The sequence below is a fragment of the Populus euphratica genome, unplaced genomic scaffold (genome assembly GCF_000495115.2).
Source record: "Populus euphratica unplaced genomic scaffold, PopEup_1.0 scaffold133.1, whole genome shotgun sequence".
Lineage (NCBI taxonomy): Eukaryota > Viridiplantae > Streptophyta > Magnoliopsida > Malpighiales > Salicaceae > Populus > Populus euphratica.
Window position 1 is genome coordinate 16,193 of NW_011499937.1, and position 18,933 is coordinate 35,125.

At 35.4% G+C, this 18,933-nt stretch overlaps 2 protein-coding genes across 4 annotated transcripts; one reads left to right on the plus strand and one right to left on the minus strand.

Annotated features, from left to right (window-relative positions):
* The first annotated feature begins 2,309 nt into the window (after positions 1 to 2,309).
* LOC105136559 (dual specificity protein phosphatase PHS1-like) lies at positions 2,310 to 9,885 on the plus strand. 2 transcript variants are annotated; one of them, XM_011041955.1, is made up of 11 exons: positions 2,310 to 2,750; positions 2,978 to 3,055; positions 3,448 to 3,590; positions 4,256 to 4,457; positions 4,852 to 5,028; positions 5,162 to 5,322; positions 5,794 to 6,889; positions 7,870 to 8,016; positions 8,162 to 8,389; positions 8,881 to 9,038; positions 9,186 to 9,885. In XM_011041955.1, exons 1-11 carry the CDS (start codon positions 2,688 to 2,690, stop codon positions 9,544 to 9,546), a joined length of 2,814 nt encoding a protein of 937 aa, XP_011040257.1. In that variant the 5' UTR covers positions 2,310 to 2,687; the 3' UTR covers positions 9,547 to 9,885. The 2 variants fall into 2 exon arrangements, with proteins under 2 accessions (XP_011040257.1, XP_011040258.1); XM_011041956.1 differs by lacking the exons at positions 2,310 to 2,750; positions 2,978 to 3,055 and having other exon boundaries at positions 3,535 to 3,590; positions 4,236 to 4,457.
* Positions 9,886 to 10,084: 199 nt separating this feature from the next.
* On the minus strand, positions 10,085 to 17,334 carry LOC105136558 (chaperone protein ClpC, chloroplastic). Of its 2 annotated transcripts, none has more exons than XM_011041954.1 (10): positions 17,230 to 17,334; positions 15,705 to 16,291; positions 15,208 to 15,323; positions 14,979 to 15,104; positions 14,695 to 14,880; positions 13,945 to 14,160; positions 13,075 to 13,292; positions 12,019 to 12,094; positions 11,856 to 11,945; positions 10,085 to 11,563 (listed from the first exon to the last, which is right to left on the minus strand). In XM_011041954.1, the coding sequence occupies exons 2-10, from the start codon at positions 16,270 to 16,272 to the stop codon at positions 10,379 to 10,381; spliced, it is 2,781 nt and encodes a 926-aa protein (XP_011040256.1). In that variant the 5' UTR covers positions 16,273 to 16,291; positions 17,230 to 17,334; the 3' UTR covers positions 10,085 to 10,378. The 2 variants fall into 2 exon arrangements, with proteins under 2 accessions (XP_011040256.1, XP_011040255.1); XM_011041953.1 differs by having other exon boundaries at positions 17,158 to 17,316.
* Positions 17,335 to 18,933: the final 1,599 nt, after the last annotated feature.

Here is an 18,933-nt window from a genome sequence, read left to right on the forward strand (position 1 = left end):
GTCTTACGACTTGGGTTATGAATTTACTATGCTAACTCGAGTTGATTCAAAATATTTTTTTTTAATTTTATTATTTAATATAAAATTATTTTAAAATTCAACTTTTGTGATTTTTATTCCCTTTCAATAAGTGTTTTTTTGCTTCTTGTCATTGTTATCATTTTTTTTTAATTCCATCCATTTATTGTAGTTGCTTTTTATATTATATAATTGAATGAAATCGTCTTACTGAATCAAGTAGGATCCATATATCCTGGTGAATCTCATAGGAGCTGCTTTACTCATCTTTACAAGATACGAGTCTTGTATTTTTCCATTATTTTTTAATCTTGATTTAATGGTTTATCTTCAATAATATTTGAAAAAAAAATAGTTGCTATTGAATTGACTAAATAACAATTTAGAATTTTAATAAATATAAAATATAATTTAAAAATTAAATTTGGTTGGCATATGTAATGTACATGTTAATAGATCACAGTCTTTTTGATAATGCATGTTTTATTTCCTTCAAATAATAAATTATATGACAATATTAAAAGTGTCAAAGCATCCAAATAATAGACTGTGTTATGATAGTGTGTTATTGACTATATTTTTTTTTTTATCCTTAAAATTTATGTTGGTTGTTTGAAAATTTAGAATTGTTTTTTTATTTATTGATAATTCAACTTTGATCCTTTTTTTATTATTTTAAATTTTTGTTATAGGCTCTTTTTTCAAAAAAAATTCTTATTTCTAATCATTATTTGTTAATTTTTTCAAATTAAACTCTCATTCTTTTTATTTTGATTTTTTTTTGGATCTTTTTGTGATTTTTATTTTTCTTTTCAATTTTTCCCTTCAATTTCAAATTCTATGATGTCCTCTCATATATTTTTTTTATTTCAGGTTTGATTCTAATTTTTTTAATTGTTGTGTTTTTAATTTTTTTGTATAATTTTTTTTTTCAATTTCAACCATTGACATTTAATTTTTTGAAGATTGAACTTTAAAGTGTTTCAAACGGGTGCTTCTAATTTAATGGCTCAATTCACAATTTAAAAAATTAACATAAATTGACATTAAAAAAATATTTTACTGAGCTTTTTTTTTTCAATTTCATTATTGAACATTTATTTTGAAAAGATAAGCTTCATGATTTTTTTTAATTTTTTAATTAGGTTATCTCGATCTCATAATTTAGACAGTAAGTTCGGCTGAATAACTCTTGTATTTTTTGAGATTGTTTTATATATATATATTATTTCATCTTTTAAAATTGAATTTGTTTTTAAAACCAAGCTTCATCAGTTTCTCCCGTTTATCCTTTTATTGGGCATTATGTTCCCATTATCCAACACGTGAAATTTTGTGACCTTGCCGGGTTTGCCGAGTTTTATGAGTGTTTTATTTTTTTAGGTTTTTTTTGTTGATTTTTTTTTTTATTTCACCATTCTACATTAGAATTATTATGAATTAATTATTTTTATTTTCTTAATTTTTATTTTATGAGGTTAACCTAGTCTTAAGACTTGGGTTATGAGTTTAATATGCTAACTCGAGTTGATTCAAAACATTTTATTTATTATTTTAATTTTATCATTTAACATGAAATTATTTTGAAATTCAACTTTGTGATTTTTATTCCCTTTCAATAAGTGTTTTTTTGCTTCTTGTCATTGTTATCATTTTCTTTTTCTTTTTTTAATTTCATCCATTTATTGTAGTTGCTTTTTATATTATATAATTGAATAAAATCGTCTTACTGAATCAAGTAGGATCCATATATCCTGGTGAATCTCATAGGAGCTGCTTTACTCATCTTTACAAGATACGAGTCTTGTATTTTTCCATTATTTTTTAATCTTGATTTAATGGTTTATCTTCAATAATATTTGAAAAAAAACACTTAATTTTGACTAGTATGTAATCAGATAGGTAGCTCGCATTGTCTTGGCCAAACTAATTTTTTTATAACATAAAAAATGATGTTCAGACATGTTAAATAGCAAAATATAGAATTTAAATGTAGATGCTAATTTAGGAACCATTTGAAAAGCGACTCCAGCGCAATTCAAACAAATATTTAAGGAGTTTATATTTTATTAATAGTTATTTTTCAACGTATTTTTTATTTAAAAATATATATAAATAATATTTTTTTTATTTTTAAAAATGTATTTTTAATATTATTGTATTAAAATAAGTTAAATAAAAAAAATTAAAAATAAAATTTATGAAAATCAGAGCTGCTAAACAAATACGCTATTGTCAGTTAAAGTCCCCCTCACATGACCCATCACCGACCATGACCTCATATCACAGGGTATCTCTTCTCTCTTCGCCGGAAGCCATGGCTGCCATGGTCCCATCTTGTGTTAGTCCTGTCATCATGATCTACAGACAAACTACATTGTTGTCGTCATCATAAAAAACCACCTTACTTTCTTGCAACTAAAGCATTACATTACAGCACACCACTGTAGTTGTCTCTCTCTATCCCAACTCTCCATTGACCAATCTGCCCAACCCACCTAAAAAGGCGGGAAATCTTTTCCCTTTCTCTTTCCTGGTCCAAAAAAAAGCAACTGGCTCATCATTTTTCTCTCTTAATTTTGATAATTGTTGCATTACACTAGTAGTATAGTGTATGTGTGTGTCTATATACAACCTCTTATTCTCAAAGCCAATTTAAATAAAAAAAAATGATGTCAAAAGATGAAAAGGAAGCGTCTTTATCAGTCATCAACAACACAATCGAGGTACAGGTAAAGGGAAAAAAACAAAAAACAAAATACCACTCTTTTTCTTTCTTTCTATATATGCACTGGTGGCACGTAAAGAATAAAGATTTATGCGTCCACTCTCTCTCGTTGTTAATTTAGATAGAAACTTAGATGGATTTTATGGATCATGGTTGTCTTAGTGATTAATATCACGTATTTAACACTATTAAGATCTGTTTTTTTGTTGGTTATTTATGTGGAAATTGCAGGAGAAAGAGGAGGAGAGGGAACTGGACCTCGGATCTGAAGAACTTGATCCTCCTTTACCTCTCACTGTTACCTCCCGGGTAATTTTTAAGTTTCTGTTTTTTTTTTTTTTGAGGGAGTGGAAATGGTGCTACAATGTAATTATTGTTGAGGGTAAATTGAAATTTCTGTTCTTTTTTCTATATCTCTTCTGTTACTTTGAATGAGGAAGCGGTAGAATGTGATTGAATAAAGGCATTGGAAATAATTTTTGTATGGATAAATTGAAGTCTTTCTTTTTTCTTGTTCCTGTTAATTTGAGTGAGAAAATTGTAGAATGTGATAATATAGAGGAATGGGAAATGATTGTTGTGGAGGCTACGTTGATTCCCCAAACCCTCCTCCGCCCCCCTTTTTTTTTCCTGTTACTTCAAGAGAGGAAATGTTAAGACTGGTAATTTTGACTAGTTTAGTATTTTGGATTTGATTTCAGGTATTGTATATGTTGGGAGATATAACAGCAGGCCCGGTGTATAGGTTTGCTCAATGGCTGGAGTTGGTTCGTAAGAGAAGTGGCAAGTATCGTGCCTCAGGGTTCCCGCACCGGCCTTACAGGCTCGAAACTATGCCCTCTAGGTCTTCCATCTCCCTCTCTCTTTCATTATTTATATCAACCATCAAACTAATTATGGTGATTGGTTCAGATGGACTGAATGTTGATGATTTATTGTTAATTTTACTCGTGAGGCAGATAGTTAATGAGTTTATAAGGGGAACCTTGAAGTAGATTTGCGATAATTTGGGAAGTGAGAAATGCGAGTACAGGAATTTAAGGACAACTAGCTTAGACATTCAACACAAATGGGAACTTTTTCTTAATTCATGTATGTAATTCTAGTGTTGATAGAAGTTATCTAGTTTTTGTCTTTAGATGTTTATAATTTTATGATCATTGGAAATGCTCTTAGGAACGATAGGAATGCATCACCAACAGAAAAATAAAGTGAAATTTGTCTCTCCTAATTGCATTTCTTATTGTCATGCCAAGAAGTGCCTACTATAACTATTGGCAAGAAGCCTGTGATAAATCACCTGCCTGTTTCATTACAGCAAGTGAATGAGGGGGAGATCTTGGGTAGTTCTATGATCAAATAAATGAAACTGCAAACATTTCATGCTAGTTTTTTTTGTTTTTGTTCATTAAAGCATGATGCATGTGTGCTCTCTCTCTCTCTCTCTCTACACACACACATACTCAGAGTGATTTTTCCTTTTACCTAGTTGTCATGATTACTATGCAGTCAGGGAGAATCTCTTGTTGATTCAAAAAGCCCACCTCCTGAGCAATCTCCAGAGATCAGTTTGTGGGACAGGCTTGGTAAAGCTGCTGCATTGGATATTGAGTTGAGCTCTTTTTCTTGGGACATGCTTTCTTCCCTTCACCACACTGAGCATAGTAGTAGCAATGAAAATTCCGAGGATGAAATGAGCAAAGCCCTTGAAGTATGTTATCCAATTCACACTAGTATAGTTTAAACAGCATGTGCTTTCTAATTTATATTATTAAAGCTAAAGCACAAAGCCTTTGGGATGACATTGTTCTTAAATGAATACCATCTTGATTCTTATTTTTCAAGGTAACTGACTAACCTAGCTTATGAATAAGGGGTTGTTTTGGATTTGTCCAACCGAGTTTAATTTATTCAATAGCATAGACAAGTTCTCAGGTTATTGACAAGCTAGGATTTCTGTGTAAGACAATGTTGAACTGCTATATTTTCCATTATATCATTAAAGAATATTGAGTTTTACCTGTATGTAATAGAGAAGAAACCAGTGCATCACTGTTTCTATTCTCATTGGCCATCTCAAATTCTCTTCAGCTGTGTGCATGTAGGTAACTGTAAATTCCGGGGGGGTTGTATTCTTTGCCTTGTTCAATCAACCTGGAAATGTTGACGCTTTTCATAAGGAAGCCGCAGCTGTCATAAAGTTTTCTTCTTCCAGGATGGCCACACAATCAGAACGTCTTGGATATGAATTTGCGAAGTGGTTAGGAGTCCAAACTCCTCAGGTTACACTGTTATAACCCAGTAGTTACTGATTTTTCTAAGACCAACCAGCATTGAATCTCTTCTTAAAAAATCTTGTCTGGCCTTTTGCTTGCCTTCTTAATGATGGTAAATATTTCTGCTGGAATGTTACAGGCTAGAGTCATTCATAATTGCAGCCCAGAGTGGCTCCAGATCAAGGAAGCTGGAGAGAAAGCAAGAGTTGCAGCAGCTTTGGAAGGAGATGAAGTAGGTGAAGTGACATGCTCTGAGCTTTTGGAAGCTCTTGAACTTAGCCGATGCCTTCTCCTGATGAGGTGAAACTAGAACCTGATTTGTTGCATTACATATCATAAAGTGATATCATAAAAATTTTCAACTTCCTTCTCATGCTGTCTACTTATCTAATAGGCTGAAAGGGGAAGGGTTGGGAAAAGAGATTTATGTTCTTTATAATCCATATCATGAGTGTGAGTGCACGTGTGTGTAATGAAATTCAGCTTTTTAGAATCTCGAAGTGGCTACACTGACCTGAGCAGCAGTACCGCACACCCATTTATCAAGAAACTTTGGGACACCATAACTAAAAGTTTGAGCTAGTAAAGAGTATTACTTGATATCATCATATGCTGATTCCTCTTTCGTAGGATATTCGATCAAGTCCCTGGTCTCTACTCCTTGTACTCTAATATTATAGTGATGGCGATGCATGGTTTTTCATATAACAAGCATTGCAAAATTGCCTTTTCCATTAGTGTTTCAAAGGCCAAAACATCCTGTTTTTGCAGCTATGTTCATGGATCTCCTTTATTGGAGAGCTCAAATTCATTTCAGTCGCGTAAAACTGCAGAAAGAATTGCAGCAGCAATTGGTAGGGTCTTCCTGTTGGACCTTGTCATCAGAAACGAAGATAGACTACCTTGCCGTGAGCTGAGATGGCGTGGAAATCCCGCAAATCTATTGTTGGCTGAGAAAATGACCCCATCAAATGTCAATGCCTTGGAGGATGCTTTCGACTCTGCAATTAATCGATACCGGCCAAGGGTGATTAAAGCTCTACAGAAAGAAAGAAGGGCAACTTCAGTGGATTGCAGGCTTAACTCTCATAATCAAGGAGGACCAGGAATGGAATCACAGGGCTCGGATGTTTTTGATATTACAGAAACTCCAAAGTCTAACAAAATGCTAAGAGTTCAAAAATCAGGAGAATCATCGTTTTCTGATCTCCTCATTTCTCATGCTGTGGCTATTGATTCTGGTGTTCCTCGTCGGCCTCCTGCTGGAAAACGCACAAATGACCAGGCAAATTATCCTAAATTGATTGAGTTACTTATCAACAGTTCTGATTACTCCTCTAATTTGTTGTATGAAATAACTGGGGGGAAATTAGGAGCTCCTTTATTGGAAGGCACTGACTTCACTGATACACGAGTAACTGAAATGACTTCAGCTGTTCAGGAATTTCGTGGTGGGTTTCGTGCTGCTCTCAGGGATCTGCAAGGTTTCCATATATTCCTTCTCACTCTTCACCAAAAACTAGACAGTGTGTTACGAGTTTTTTTGAACATCACAAATAAAACATCAGGGGACTGTGACAGAGATGATTTGGTGGTCCCTGAGTCACCTTCACATGGATTTGTTCATTGTCCTTCTCCACCGAGTAAGGAACGGTTTCTTAATGATAACTATCCAGAGTTTATTGATTCAGATTCACAGCGAATTGCTCAAACACCAAGGTCATCTTCAGGAAATAAAGAGTGCTCAGATTCTTGTTCACCCATGTCAAGAGAAAGCTGGCATGGAAAGTTTTCCAAGGGGAGTGTAGAGCCCCTTCGTTGCCTGCGTCTGACAACAAAGCTCCGAGACATTCATAAATTTGCCAAGGTAAGCATTTCAGTTAACATGGATATGAAAATCATATGCTTACTAGGCATAGATCACTGGTTATGGTGCTTAAAGATGACAAATCGGAAACCAAATAATCATGAAGCAAAATCTTGGTTCCAAAAATGTCTTTTTACTCCAATTCCATGCTCGAATTTCCTATATGACATATTTTCATAATTGAAAAAATGGACTGGTTAAGTTCTCATCTTTGTTGTTAATCAGTAGCTGGCTCTTTTAACCAAAATGGACTGGTTAACCAATTTATGTGACACGCTGCATAAATAGCACAAGATGGCAGTGAAAAAAAGGGTTGAAACATGATCAAGGAATGCAAGAGGCAAAATGTCCAAATTTTTAAGCCATCAATTGGATGAAAAGTAATTTGCTCATGTTCTACAGATTTTTGTCATTCTTACATAGTTTTAAGAAGAAACAATTATTGCATTGATGCATCGTACTTCTAATAATCTTCTGCAAAATAGCCCCCTTTAAAGTGAGGAAAAAAACCAAAAAACCTCATGTGGTAAGAATCAAAAGAGAATAGACTGTCATTTCATCTGCAAAATAGCCCCCTTTAAAGTGAGGAGGAAAAAAACCAAAAAACCTCATGTGTTAAGAATCAAAAGAGAATAGACTGTCATTTCATAATTTCCATGTGGATCAATAGCATGCGTCACCTCATTAAGTATAATTAAACGTCATAAACTCTGAAACTTGACTGGAATAGAAGGTCATGTAGCAGGGGAACTGTTTAATTGCTTGATCATTCAGGAGTTAGTATTTAATCATCTTTACTTTACTAGAAACTCTATTTTGTGAGAAATGTAGAGAAGCATGCCGTGACGTGCTAAGCAACTAAGCATACATTTGAAAAGGGTTGAAAAATTTAGTTACTGCATTGTGTAAGGGGAAGAAAATAAAGATGTTTTTCATTGTTCTAACATCTTAATGTTTGACATGCATAATTATATGCTCAGGTGGATAATGAATCAAATAAAGAACTTGAACAATGGAATGAAATGCTGAGAAATGATGTTATCAAACTCTGTCAGGAGAACAATTTCCAAACAGGGTTTTTTGAGGGCAGTGATAGTAACTGCGTCGTGGATGCATATGAGTTAAAGGTAATAGATCCATGCAATGTTCAGGTTGCATGTCTAATATGAAGTTTTTTATTTTTGTTTATCAATTCCTACTATAGAAGACTGATCCATGGAACAATCTATTTTCCTTATTTTAGGATTTTGTTCTTTCCATTTCAACTTGCAGGTAAGATTAGAGCACATTCTTGAGAGGATATCATTGATCTCCGAAGCTGCAAACACAGAGAAACCATCATCAATCACAAATAGCCTGTTTATTGGTGGCGCCCTGGCTGCAAGATCTGTGCACACTTTGCAACATCTAGGAATCACACATATTTTGTGTTTGTGTGCCAATGAAATTGGACAGTCAGAGTCTCAACACCCAGATCTATTTCAGTACAAAAATTTTTCTGTGAGTTCTTCTCCATTTGCATTAGTTGCGTACTTCTGGGAACAATGCTCTGTTTTGTTTTAATACGTATGACTAAAGCTGGATCAATTTGTTAAGGTTCCTCTTCAAAAATGAAAATTTTATTATAATGGTAGAAGCAGTTGCAGTTGTAGTGGTCTCGCAACTTCTTTAGTTTGCAACTATAGCAATGGATAGAGCTTCATGTGTGCTCCTTTCTAGAAAAGTAATTAGATTTTAGAAAACCAACTGTTTTTCTCTGCAACTTGTTTTTGTTTTTCATCTTCTCCTAATATTTCAGCAGTCTATGATCATAAAATTTAGGTATGATTTTCTTGATGTTTCTAATAGCCAAGTTTTCACATATTGATCTCTACAGCAAACACTCTATAGCATTATTGATCAACAATCATGAGCTCGTCATTTTTTGTTCTTTTTCCAGCATATACTTGGAACCTGTCCTAAATTCATAACACTACTTTCTACTCAAACAGATAACTGACGATGAGGATTCAAATATCAACTGTATCTTTGAAGAAGCTTCTGATTTTATTGATCATGTTGAATCAGTAGGAGGGAGGGTTCTAGTTCATTGCTTTGAAGGGAGAAGTAGGAGTGCCACATTGGTTCTTGCTTATTTAATGCTCAGGAAGTAAGTGAAAATTGCAAGCCTTTTCATGGTGTAGAAAAATTGCACAATGGAAGCTCTATCAGCACACATAATGATATTGAATTTCTGCAGTGGATAGACTGCTGCATCATAAGTTCTGTACGTTGAGCTTTTTCTTTCTTGATTCAGGAAATTCACTCTATTAGAAGCATGGAATGCTCTAAGACAAGTTCATCGGCGAGCTCAGCCCAATGATGGTTTTGCAAGAATTTTACTGGATCTTGACCAGCGACTGCATGGGAAGGTTTCCATGGAATGGCAGAGGCGGAAGCCAGAAATGAAAGTCTGTCCCATCTGTGGGAAGAATGCTGGTCTGAGCAGCAGCTCGCTCAAGCTTCACTTGCAGAAAGCACACAAGAAGCTATCATCAGGCAGTGTGGACAGTGCAATGACCATGGAGATACAGAAGGCTCTGGATGCACTAAAAATGACCAGAAGCGGCAGTGTCAGCCCTACTTTGAGGCAGTCTTCACCAGCTATAGATGACTAGGTACAGGAGATTCATTTCAGTGGCAAGAAAATCAAGAGGGAAACCCATTTCGCTGGTGGCCAGTTGTGAAACCACGGCATCTGTACTCAGCAGCAAAATTTGCAGTATCAAGACATTGAATTGCATCCGCCCACATGATTTGTTGTATTAATTGAACACTGCAAATTTTCAACACAGGTTATCAAATAGACTCGGGTCGGTGCCACAGTGCTGATACGTTTTGGATTTTAGATTCAAGGAAGACTGAAATGAGTGTGACATGCCCTTCCATATTTTTCTAAGGGATGTTTGTAACGTCACTTCCACAAAGGAAAAATTGCAATAAATGGTTTTTCTGTATCCAGGCTCCATATTGAACACCTCGTGAAGAACATTCACTTGCCGTCCCTTGGATGCCTGGTAAAATGATAGTACATGCCAAGCGGCACAAATACAAAAAAAAATCTGAAAGATTCCTCGTGATAACAATTTTGAGGGTAGCCATCATGAAATTGTAATGGTACGGACAATCTTCATCGTAGAAAGAGCTTGAACACCATTTCTAAGTAAAATCACAATTTGTATTACTAGACGGTTACATAAAACAATCTTTCACGATTGGTCATTTCATTAAGATAGAGCTAACCCAAACACCATATCCCCTAAACTATTCAAGCTATCATAGTGTGATACATACAGCCTTGAAACCCAGCCAGCAATGAAAAAACAGCTCCCAGTTCCACTGCCAAGTAGTCCTTCGAATAAAACAGACCACAACTATTTGCCAATTCGAAAGAATACCGGAGTTACAAACAACATACTAGCAAAGGTTTGCTGAGAAAGGAGTCGAGCTCTACGCAACATTCAACACATCCGGCAAGGCATCAGGAGCACCACCACTTTGACCATTGAGAACAACAACATTCCCATCAGAATCAACATCTATAATAACAGAATCACCTTCTTTGATCTCTGCTGAAAGCATTTTCTCAGCCATGCTGTCCTCGAGAAGCCTCATTATAGCTCTTCTCAAAGGCCTTGCACCATAGGCTGGGTTATACCCTTCATCTACCACCCTATCTCTAAATCTCTCTGTCACTTGAAGCTCTATTTCCTTGGCCTTCAACCTCTCAAAGACCTCCTTCAACATTATATCAGCAATATCCTTGACCTCCAGCTTGGAAAGTTGACGGAAAACAATCATCTCATCCAATCTATTTAAGAATTCCGGCCTAAAATACTGCTTTAACTCCTCTGTCACCAGGCTCTTAATCCGATTGTAACTGCTATCCTTCTCATCATAATCAAGATCAAATCCAATCTTGCGTCCTCCCTTCTCAATAACACTGCTACCAACATTTGAAGTCATTATCAGGAGGGTGTTTTTGAAGTCTACAGTCCTGCCCTTGCTGTCTGTCAACCTTCCATCTTCAAGAATTTGAAGCATAATGTTAAAGACATCAGGATGGGCCTTCTCAATCTCATCAAAGAGTACCACAGTGTAAGGACGACGCCTAACAGCCTCCGTCAACTGACCACCCTCAGTGTAACCAACATAACCTGGAGGCGAACCAATCAGCTTAGCAACAGTGTGTCTTTCCATGTACTCACTCATATCAAGACGGATCATGGCTTCTTCAGAGCCAAAGTAATAGGCAGCTAGTGCTTTTGCCAATTCTGACTTCCCAACACCAGTTGGACCAGAAAATATGAAGCTAGCAATTGGTCGATTGGGATTCTTGAGTCCAACACGAGCTCGGCGGATGGCACGGCTGATTGCCTTGACAGCTTCATCCTGACCAACAACTCGCTTGTGAAGGGTATCTTCCATCTTTAAGAGACGGTCAGATTCGTCTGTGGATACTTTCTCTACTGGAATTCCAGTCCAAGAAGAAACAATGTGCTGAATGTCTGATTCAGTGACAGTGGGACCTACATCCCCTGCCTCTGTCTCAGCTTTGCTCATCTCTTTGCCTTTCTCCACAATAGCTGCAATCTGTGCTCTAAGGTCCATTTCTCTGTCTCGCAATTCTCCAGCCTGTTTAAGATTACCAATGAAGTGAGTTAGCTCAACAAATTGAGAAAAAAGGTCAACATAAAGAAACAAAAGACACAAGCAATGGGTGGTCTTATAGTCTCACAGGCTGTGGCACCTCTTCTAAAACAACTTTCTAACTGTTCAATAATTAGACAGCTAAAAAATTTGAAATCATACCACTAAAAATATTTTGGAAGTTCATTAAAATGTCTGATCTCATGGAAACAAGCAGGGTAGTCCTAGAAAACCCAATTACACAATTGGAAGGCACAAAGAAAGAAGCAATCTGTACCTTTTCAAAGTCTTGGCCACGAACAGCTTCGTCCTTTTCCTTTGTGATTTGTCTGACCTCTTTCTCAAGCTCTCTTGCTTCCTCAGGGACCTAAAAGAATAAAGTGAGGGGAAAAAAAGAATATTGAAGGATGATGATGGAGTAACTGGATACAAGACTGTACCTGTGCATGACGAAGCCGAACCCGAGAACCAGCTTCATCAATCAAATCAATTGCCTTATCGGGCAGAAAACGGTCACTGAAACAAATGCAAGAAAAAAAATATCAAGGAAGGGACAGCTTCTAAAGGACTGTAATTATAGAGAGGGAGTAGATCTTTTGAAGGACTACTTATACCAGACAGACATGGAAAAAATGAAAAAAAAAAAAATCTTCTATAGAAAGGTACTTCAATGATCATGAGCTCTACCCGATTGATCAGTTGCGTAGGTTAATTCATCCTATCTTCATTTCATCACTAATAGAAGAATTTTGTATTTGTTCAAAGGTGATCACAAGCAAAAAAAACCTTCAAACTCACATTCACATGTTGGTTGTTCCTCACTAAACATCATGGGTTTGGGTGAAAGTGAAGGTTCGGATTGGACTCTAGGTTCTTGTCTCCCTTTCCTACCTACTGCACTAGAAAAGGTAGCATGGGTCAGTAATTAAGTAGCATAGCTAGGTCTTTGAAAGCTGGGTTCGTTTGTCAGTCAGTCAGTCTCATAATCTCATAGGAAAAAATTGTGAATTTGGGAGCATCTGATAGAATTAAAGCCAAGTGGAGTAAAGCTTCTGAAATGATCCAAGAACATTTCTGGTGTATTGTGGAGGGTACAGCAGGAAGGAAAGAAAAACAGTAGGGAAAAACTAATTATGCACAGATAAAAAATATCAGCTCTAACAGAGACTATCTGCAAGGTAGTCAAATCGCATCAGTAACTATTGCAAATTGAAACGGAATGATATCCCAGGTATTTTCATCTCTTTCCATTTATAATCTTGGGTAGCCCATCATATGGTCTCTCCCGTTTCAAGTAAGCTTCAAGGTTTGCTCAAAAGACCTAACAATGGACTTCAGAAATACATTACTTGTTTTCTTAAGATATACAAGCAATGACTTTTCTCCTCTATAAATAAGCATTGTGAAGCAATAAGTGTGACAAATGCCACGTTTAAGTGAAATTATAGAACAGAAATGTGAACTAGAAAAAAAAAGTTCATTTATGGCTCACTTACCTGATGTACTGGTATGACAACTGAGCAGCAGCTACTAAGGACTCATCTGTGTAACGGAGCTTGTGGTGGATCTCATATCGCTCACGAAGTCCTTTCAAAATCTGTATTGTTTCATCTACAGATGGCTCAGGTACTTTGACTGGCTGGAAACGTCTTTCTAAAGCAGGGTCCTTCTCAATGTGCTTTCTGTATTCATCTAGGGTTGTAGCTCCAATACACTGCATTAAAGAGGATGAATCAGAATCGAAGTCAAATTTGAAACTTGGAGCCACAAATTTCAAATATAAACAATAACCTATATAGGCCACACACAGAGGGACAGTGTCCAGCCCCAAACACTGGATATAACAGTTTCAGTTATTACAGCATATAATTAGGTCCAACAAAGACTCGATAATTCAAGGAAACACAAACCATGACAATTTAGAGACAAATTCATAGCTAATAAGAAGACTCGATACAGGAAAGGCTTCAGAGTTTCCAAACCATAGAAACAATGGGGCCAGAAATTGAGAGAAGGTATGATCACCTCAAGTTTAAGCACCAAAAAAAATTTAAAAAAAAACTCAAAAGTTTCAGGCTCCAAGCACCAAAAAAAATTTAAAAAAAAAAAAACTCAAAAGTTTCAGGCTCCTATGAATGGTTCATCAAGGTATGATTAACTCAACTTTCATAGTCAGCATTTTTATGAAAAAAATAAGTGAAGCTTAATAGTCAGCATAGTAGATGTAACACTCAAACTGCATGCAACAAACTGATAATGGCCTCCAGCCATAGCATTTAACAATTACATCTAGCTGATCCCCAAAACTCTGATGGTTTAAAAAAATAGCCAGTGAATATCGTGTGCATAAGACTAGAAAAAGTTACCTGCAATTCACCTCTTGCAAGAGCTGGTTTCAAGATATTAGCAGCATCAATAGCTCCTTCTGCAGCTCCTGCACCTATCAGGGTATGCACCTCATCGATAAAGAGCATTATTTCATCACTCTGCTTGATTTCCTCCATTAGCTTCTTTAATCTTTCCTCAAACTCTCCACGGTATTTAGTTCCAGCAACAAGAAGGCCCATATCAAGGGTGATAACCTGGGTTACACCAAAATATATATATATATATATATATATATGTATATATATCAGTCTTTCTAGAGTACAGTATTCTCCTGACCAACTCAAAATTTAAATGGAAATCCTTTATAAAAACTTATCATAAATACAGCATAGCAATGCAAATTTCTTGCAAATTCTGATGGTCATGAATAAGTACTAGAATGACGAAAAAACAATTGCCCATCAGATCATTGAATCTCCCAAGCATTACAAATGATTGAGAAAGCTTTGTTTATTAATAGGCATGCCCTGAGCATACATGATTCGGTGCAATTGTTAAACCAATGGAAGGAGACCTTTTGAAGTTCAAAAGACATCCTGTAACAACTAAATAAAAAGTCATTTCACAATCTGTTATTTAAACAGGAGCAAGTATTCGGGTTAAATTTTAACCTTATAGCTTCACTGTAACCATTTATCCCAATAAGCACAACTAAGTAAGCCAAAAGGATGAGGAAAAAAACCCAGACGCCCACCCAAACCATGTCAAGAAACTGAACCAGCACGCACCTTCTTCCCCTCAATTGTCTCAGGAACATCACCACTTGCTATCCTCTGAGCAAGACCTTCAGCAATTGCTGTTTTTCCAACCCCTGGTTCTCCAATAAGACAAGGGTTGTTCTTAGTTCTTCGGCCCAAGATTTGGATGACACGTTCTATTTGTGGCTGCCTTCCAACAACAGGATCCAATTTACCCTGAAGGAGAAAGAAATCATCTTAAGACAAGCACCTAGAAGAGAAGTAGCTACATATAACATATTAACCATAAAAAATAAGCCTTGATATTAAATCACCTCCTCTGCTAGCTTAGTCAGATTAGTTCCATATTCCTCAAGTGTAGGCATCTTGTTGTTACTGCTTCCAGGTCCAACAGTGGATCCAGCCAGGTTCTCCGTGCTCTCACCCACCATGCGAATGACCTAATCACAACAGTCAACACTTCATTGATTCTAAAATTACAAATTAAGTAGCTCAATGACACAGAAAATTAGGATGACAAAGTTCCAAAGATGCATTGCTTGCCTGAGTTCGGATGTTACTAGGATCAGCGCCTAAATTCTCAAGAACACGGGCTGCTACACCCTCACCTTCACGAAGTAGCCCGAGAAGTAAGTGCTCAGATCCAATGTAGTTATGACCTGAAAAGATTCATGGAGGTCGGATCTGGTTAACATTGAGGGCTTCATTTCTTGAAGCATCACACAGAAACACATAACAGAATCACTGCCCAGTTGAGAGGGAAACAAATTGAGTCACAAGAACTGGAATGGACTTGAATTAGAAGGCAAATCTTGTGATTCCATTCATTTAGCATAGTTCAATATCTCATTGGAGTTGTATCTCTCAACAATAAATATCATGTTGTGATTGCAATAACAGTTCAATGTGAAATTCTACAGTAATCTTCAAAAGTATTCATCCCAAATTTAAGAGGAATTAGTCCAAACACCTATGCCAATACCCAGAAACTAGGTTTTGCCCGGTCAAAGGCAGAAAAAGGGAAAGAAAAAGAATCTAACCAAGTTGGCGGGCTTCCTCCAATGATAGTTCCAAGACACGCTTGGCACGAGGAGTGAATGGAATTTCCACAGCAACAAATCCGCTGCCCCTCCCAATAATCTTCTCTACTTCTACACGTGCATCTTTAAGATTAATTCCCATAGATTTGAGAACCTTAGCAGCAATTCCAGTCCCTTCACCAATAAGACCCAACAGGATCTGTTCTGTTCCAACAAAATTATGACCAAGCCGTCTTGCTTCCTCTTGAGCAAGCATAATTACTTTGATTGCTTTTTCTGTAAAACGTTCAAACATAGCTCTAGGTACAAATCGCTTAGCCTTTTGCTGCCTAGGAGAGATTGTAATTGCAACCTTAGAATGGAAAGAATGTCCATGTCTCAACAGTGTATCTAAACAGTTAGCACTTCGCAATCCCGAGTATCCACTCATTACCAAACCCCGAGAAGGTAAGCTGGACATCATTTTGACAGAGGAATCTCTTCGTTTTTTAGATTCTTCAAACTGACAATGCCTTAGGCGAGGAGCTACGGCAGGAATATTAGCTGAATAAACTAGAAGCCTAGCCATGTTATGTTTGGGAAAGAGTCTGCAAGTCACAATGGCATATGTCAGTGAAAACCTTATAACAAAGGAGCAAAGACAAAAAAAAAAGAAGTTCCTTAATACCAACTTGAGGAAATTAATCACAAATCAATATCCAGTCTAATGATAGGAAAAGAGGAATCTTATCATAAAATCATCCAATGAAAAGCAAAAACCCATTCGTTGTTTCTGCATACATTTTCCGGAAAATGCGGCGTGTCACAATTTGAAAATCAAAACAGGTCAAGATTTATCAGGGATAAAGCAATCCCCTGTTGAAATACTTCATTTCACAAAGAATAAAATGCTAAAATTTAACAGAACCAACATCGAAAACAGAAAAAACAAGCGACTAACATCATTCCCCACTATTTCACAAATTAAAACATCATTCGAACCTAACCAGAAAAGTAAGTAAACCTTGTCTGAAGACTCTCCTCTCTATCTACCAAAATCAATCTTTTTTCTAATTACTACTATGAACTCGAACATCACAATTATCCATGAAACAGACCGAAGCATCTCTTCTATCTACCAAAAAAAAAAAAACTACCAGTTTTAGACTAACAAATAATAATAGCCATAATATCCTTAAAACCTGATCAATTCAAGATATATATAATCAAAAAGCACTGACTAAATAGAAGAACAATTGACTATTTACTCTATCTAGTAAAACCCTTAAATTGAAAAAGAAATCAATGAACAGCAACTTCCTAAAAAAAACTAATATTTGACAGATTGAAATGTAACAAACAAGCAGAGAAACAAAAGAGTCAATCAAGCTTAGCCCTCAACAAGTGGGAGGAGGAGGAGGGGATAGAAATATAGATGGATGTGGTTTATGATAAGAGAGTCAATCAAGCTTACCGAGATTAACTTAAGCGGAAGGATAACAAAATTAAACGGAGAGAGAGGGAGGGGGGGGAGTGAGAGAGAGACCTGAAGGGGTCTATCTTTTGAGAAATGGTAGAAGAGAGGGATACATTACAGAGCCCTCAACAAGTGGGAGGAGGAGGAGGAGGGGATAGAAATATGGATGGGTGTGGTTTATGATAAGATATTATATTATAATAATATCGAACTGTTTTAATTTTCTTATGGTCCCTTTATTTTTATGTTTGGTCATGTTACATCCTTTTATTTTTATGTTGGGTTAGATTTAACTGTTGTGAAGATAGAAATATGCTTCCAATTGTACTCACTAAAGGCTCAGCTTGGAGATTTTAAGATTGATAAACCGATACTATGATCATGTTTAAAAGCTAAAATTTTAGTTCAATTATGATCATTTGTTTTGGATATAGAATAAGTAAAAATTATAGGTTAATTGGTGATTTTAATTTATATTTCTTACTATTAGCATAAATGACCCAAATTTAAATTGATTTCTAATAATATTTAGATCAATTTAATGTGTTTTAATTTTAAACCGATTATAAATATGGATTTAGCTTGATTCTTGTTTGAGATAGATGAATTGATTATAAAAACATTAAAATTTAATGAACTTGATTTTAAAATCATTTACACTTTTAAATATAAATGATAATTGTTTGTTTGAAAAAATTATAGTTTTTAGCCATGGTAGCAGCCGCTTCTCAAGAGCTATAAATTATAGCTTTTAAAAATAATTGTAAGATTATGCCTCGAAAGGGTTGGAATATTACCACTTAATTATTATTAAATAAATATTTTGAAATTCTGTTTTTGAATGAAAAACCATGGAAGCTAAAAAAGGCTAAGAATTATTGATTTTCAAACGGGTATTTGGTTTATTTATATAGTTTTATTTCTGATTAAATAACTGAATAGATGTCATTTTTATGAAATAGTTGAATTGAGATATTTCAAAGTGCCTTCAATTGAAAATACAAGAAATTATTCAGTCCATTATAAAAACATTAAAATTTAATGAACTTAATTTTAAAATCATTTACACTTTTAATTATAAATGATAATTGTTTGTTTGTTTGAAAAAAATTATAGTTTTTATCCATGGTAGCAGCCGCTTCTTAAGAGCTATCAATTACAGATTTTAAAAATAACTGTAAAATTATACCTTGAAAAGATTGAAATATTACCATTTAATTATTATTAAATAAATATTTTGAAATTCTGTTTTTGAATGAAAAACCATGGAAGCTAAAAAAGGCTAAGAATTATTGATTTTCAAACTGGTATTTGGTTTATTTATATAGTTTTATTTCTGATTAAATAAGTGAATAGATTTCATTTTTATGAAATAGTAGAATTGAGATATTTCAAATTGCCTTCAATTGAAAATACAATAAATTATTCAATCGATTTTAAAGTCAACCAAATACACAAAGTAGAGGGACTAAATATGATTTTTGACCTCTTCGGCTGCGTGACGGGTTAACATTACAGCGGTCTTTTGATAGGTAATCTCACTGCAGGTTTTGCACCGTTTATTTCTATGGGTTACACGTGGTTCGTTGTGATCGGTGTCCATGAGGGTCAGAGTAGGTACTAGACAATCCTATAGAGGGTAAAAGTCAAACAGGTTTAGATTTTTTTCACTGTAGCATAGCCGCACACGGGACTTGATATCTTGATTTTTTTTTCTTTATTTCTTTTTTTGTTGGCTTGGAGTGATCTCTTGATATTCTCTTCCCTTTTTTA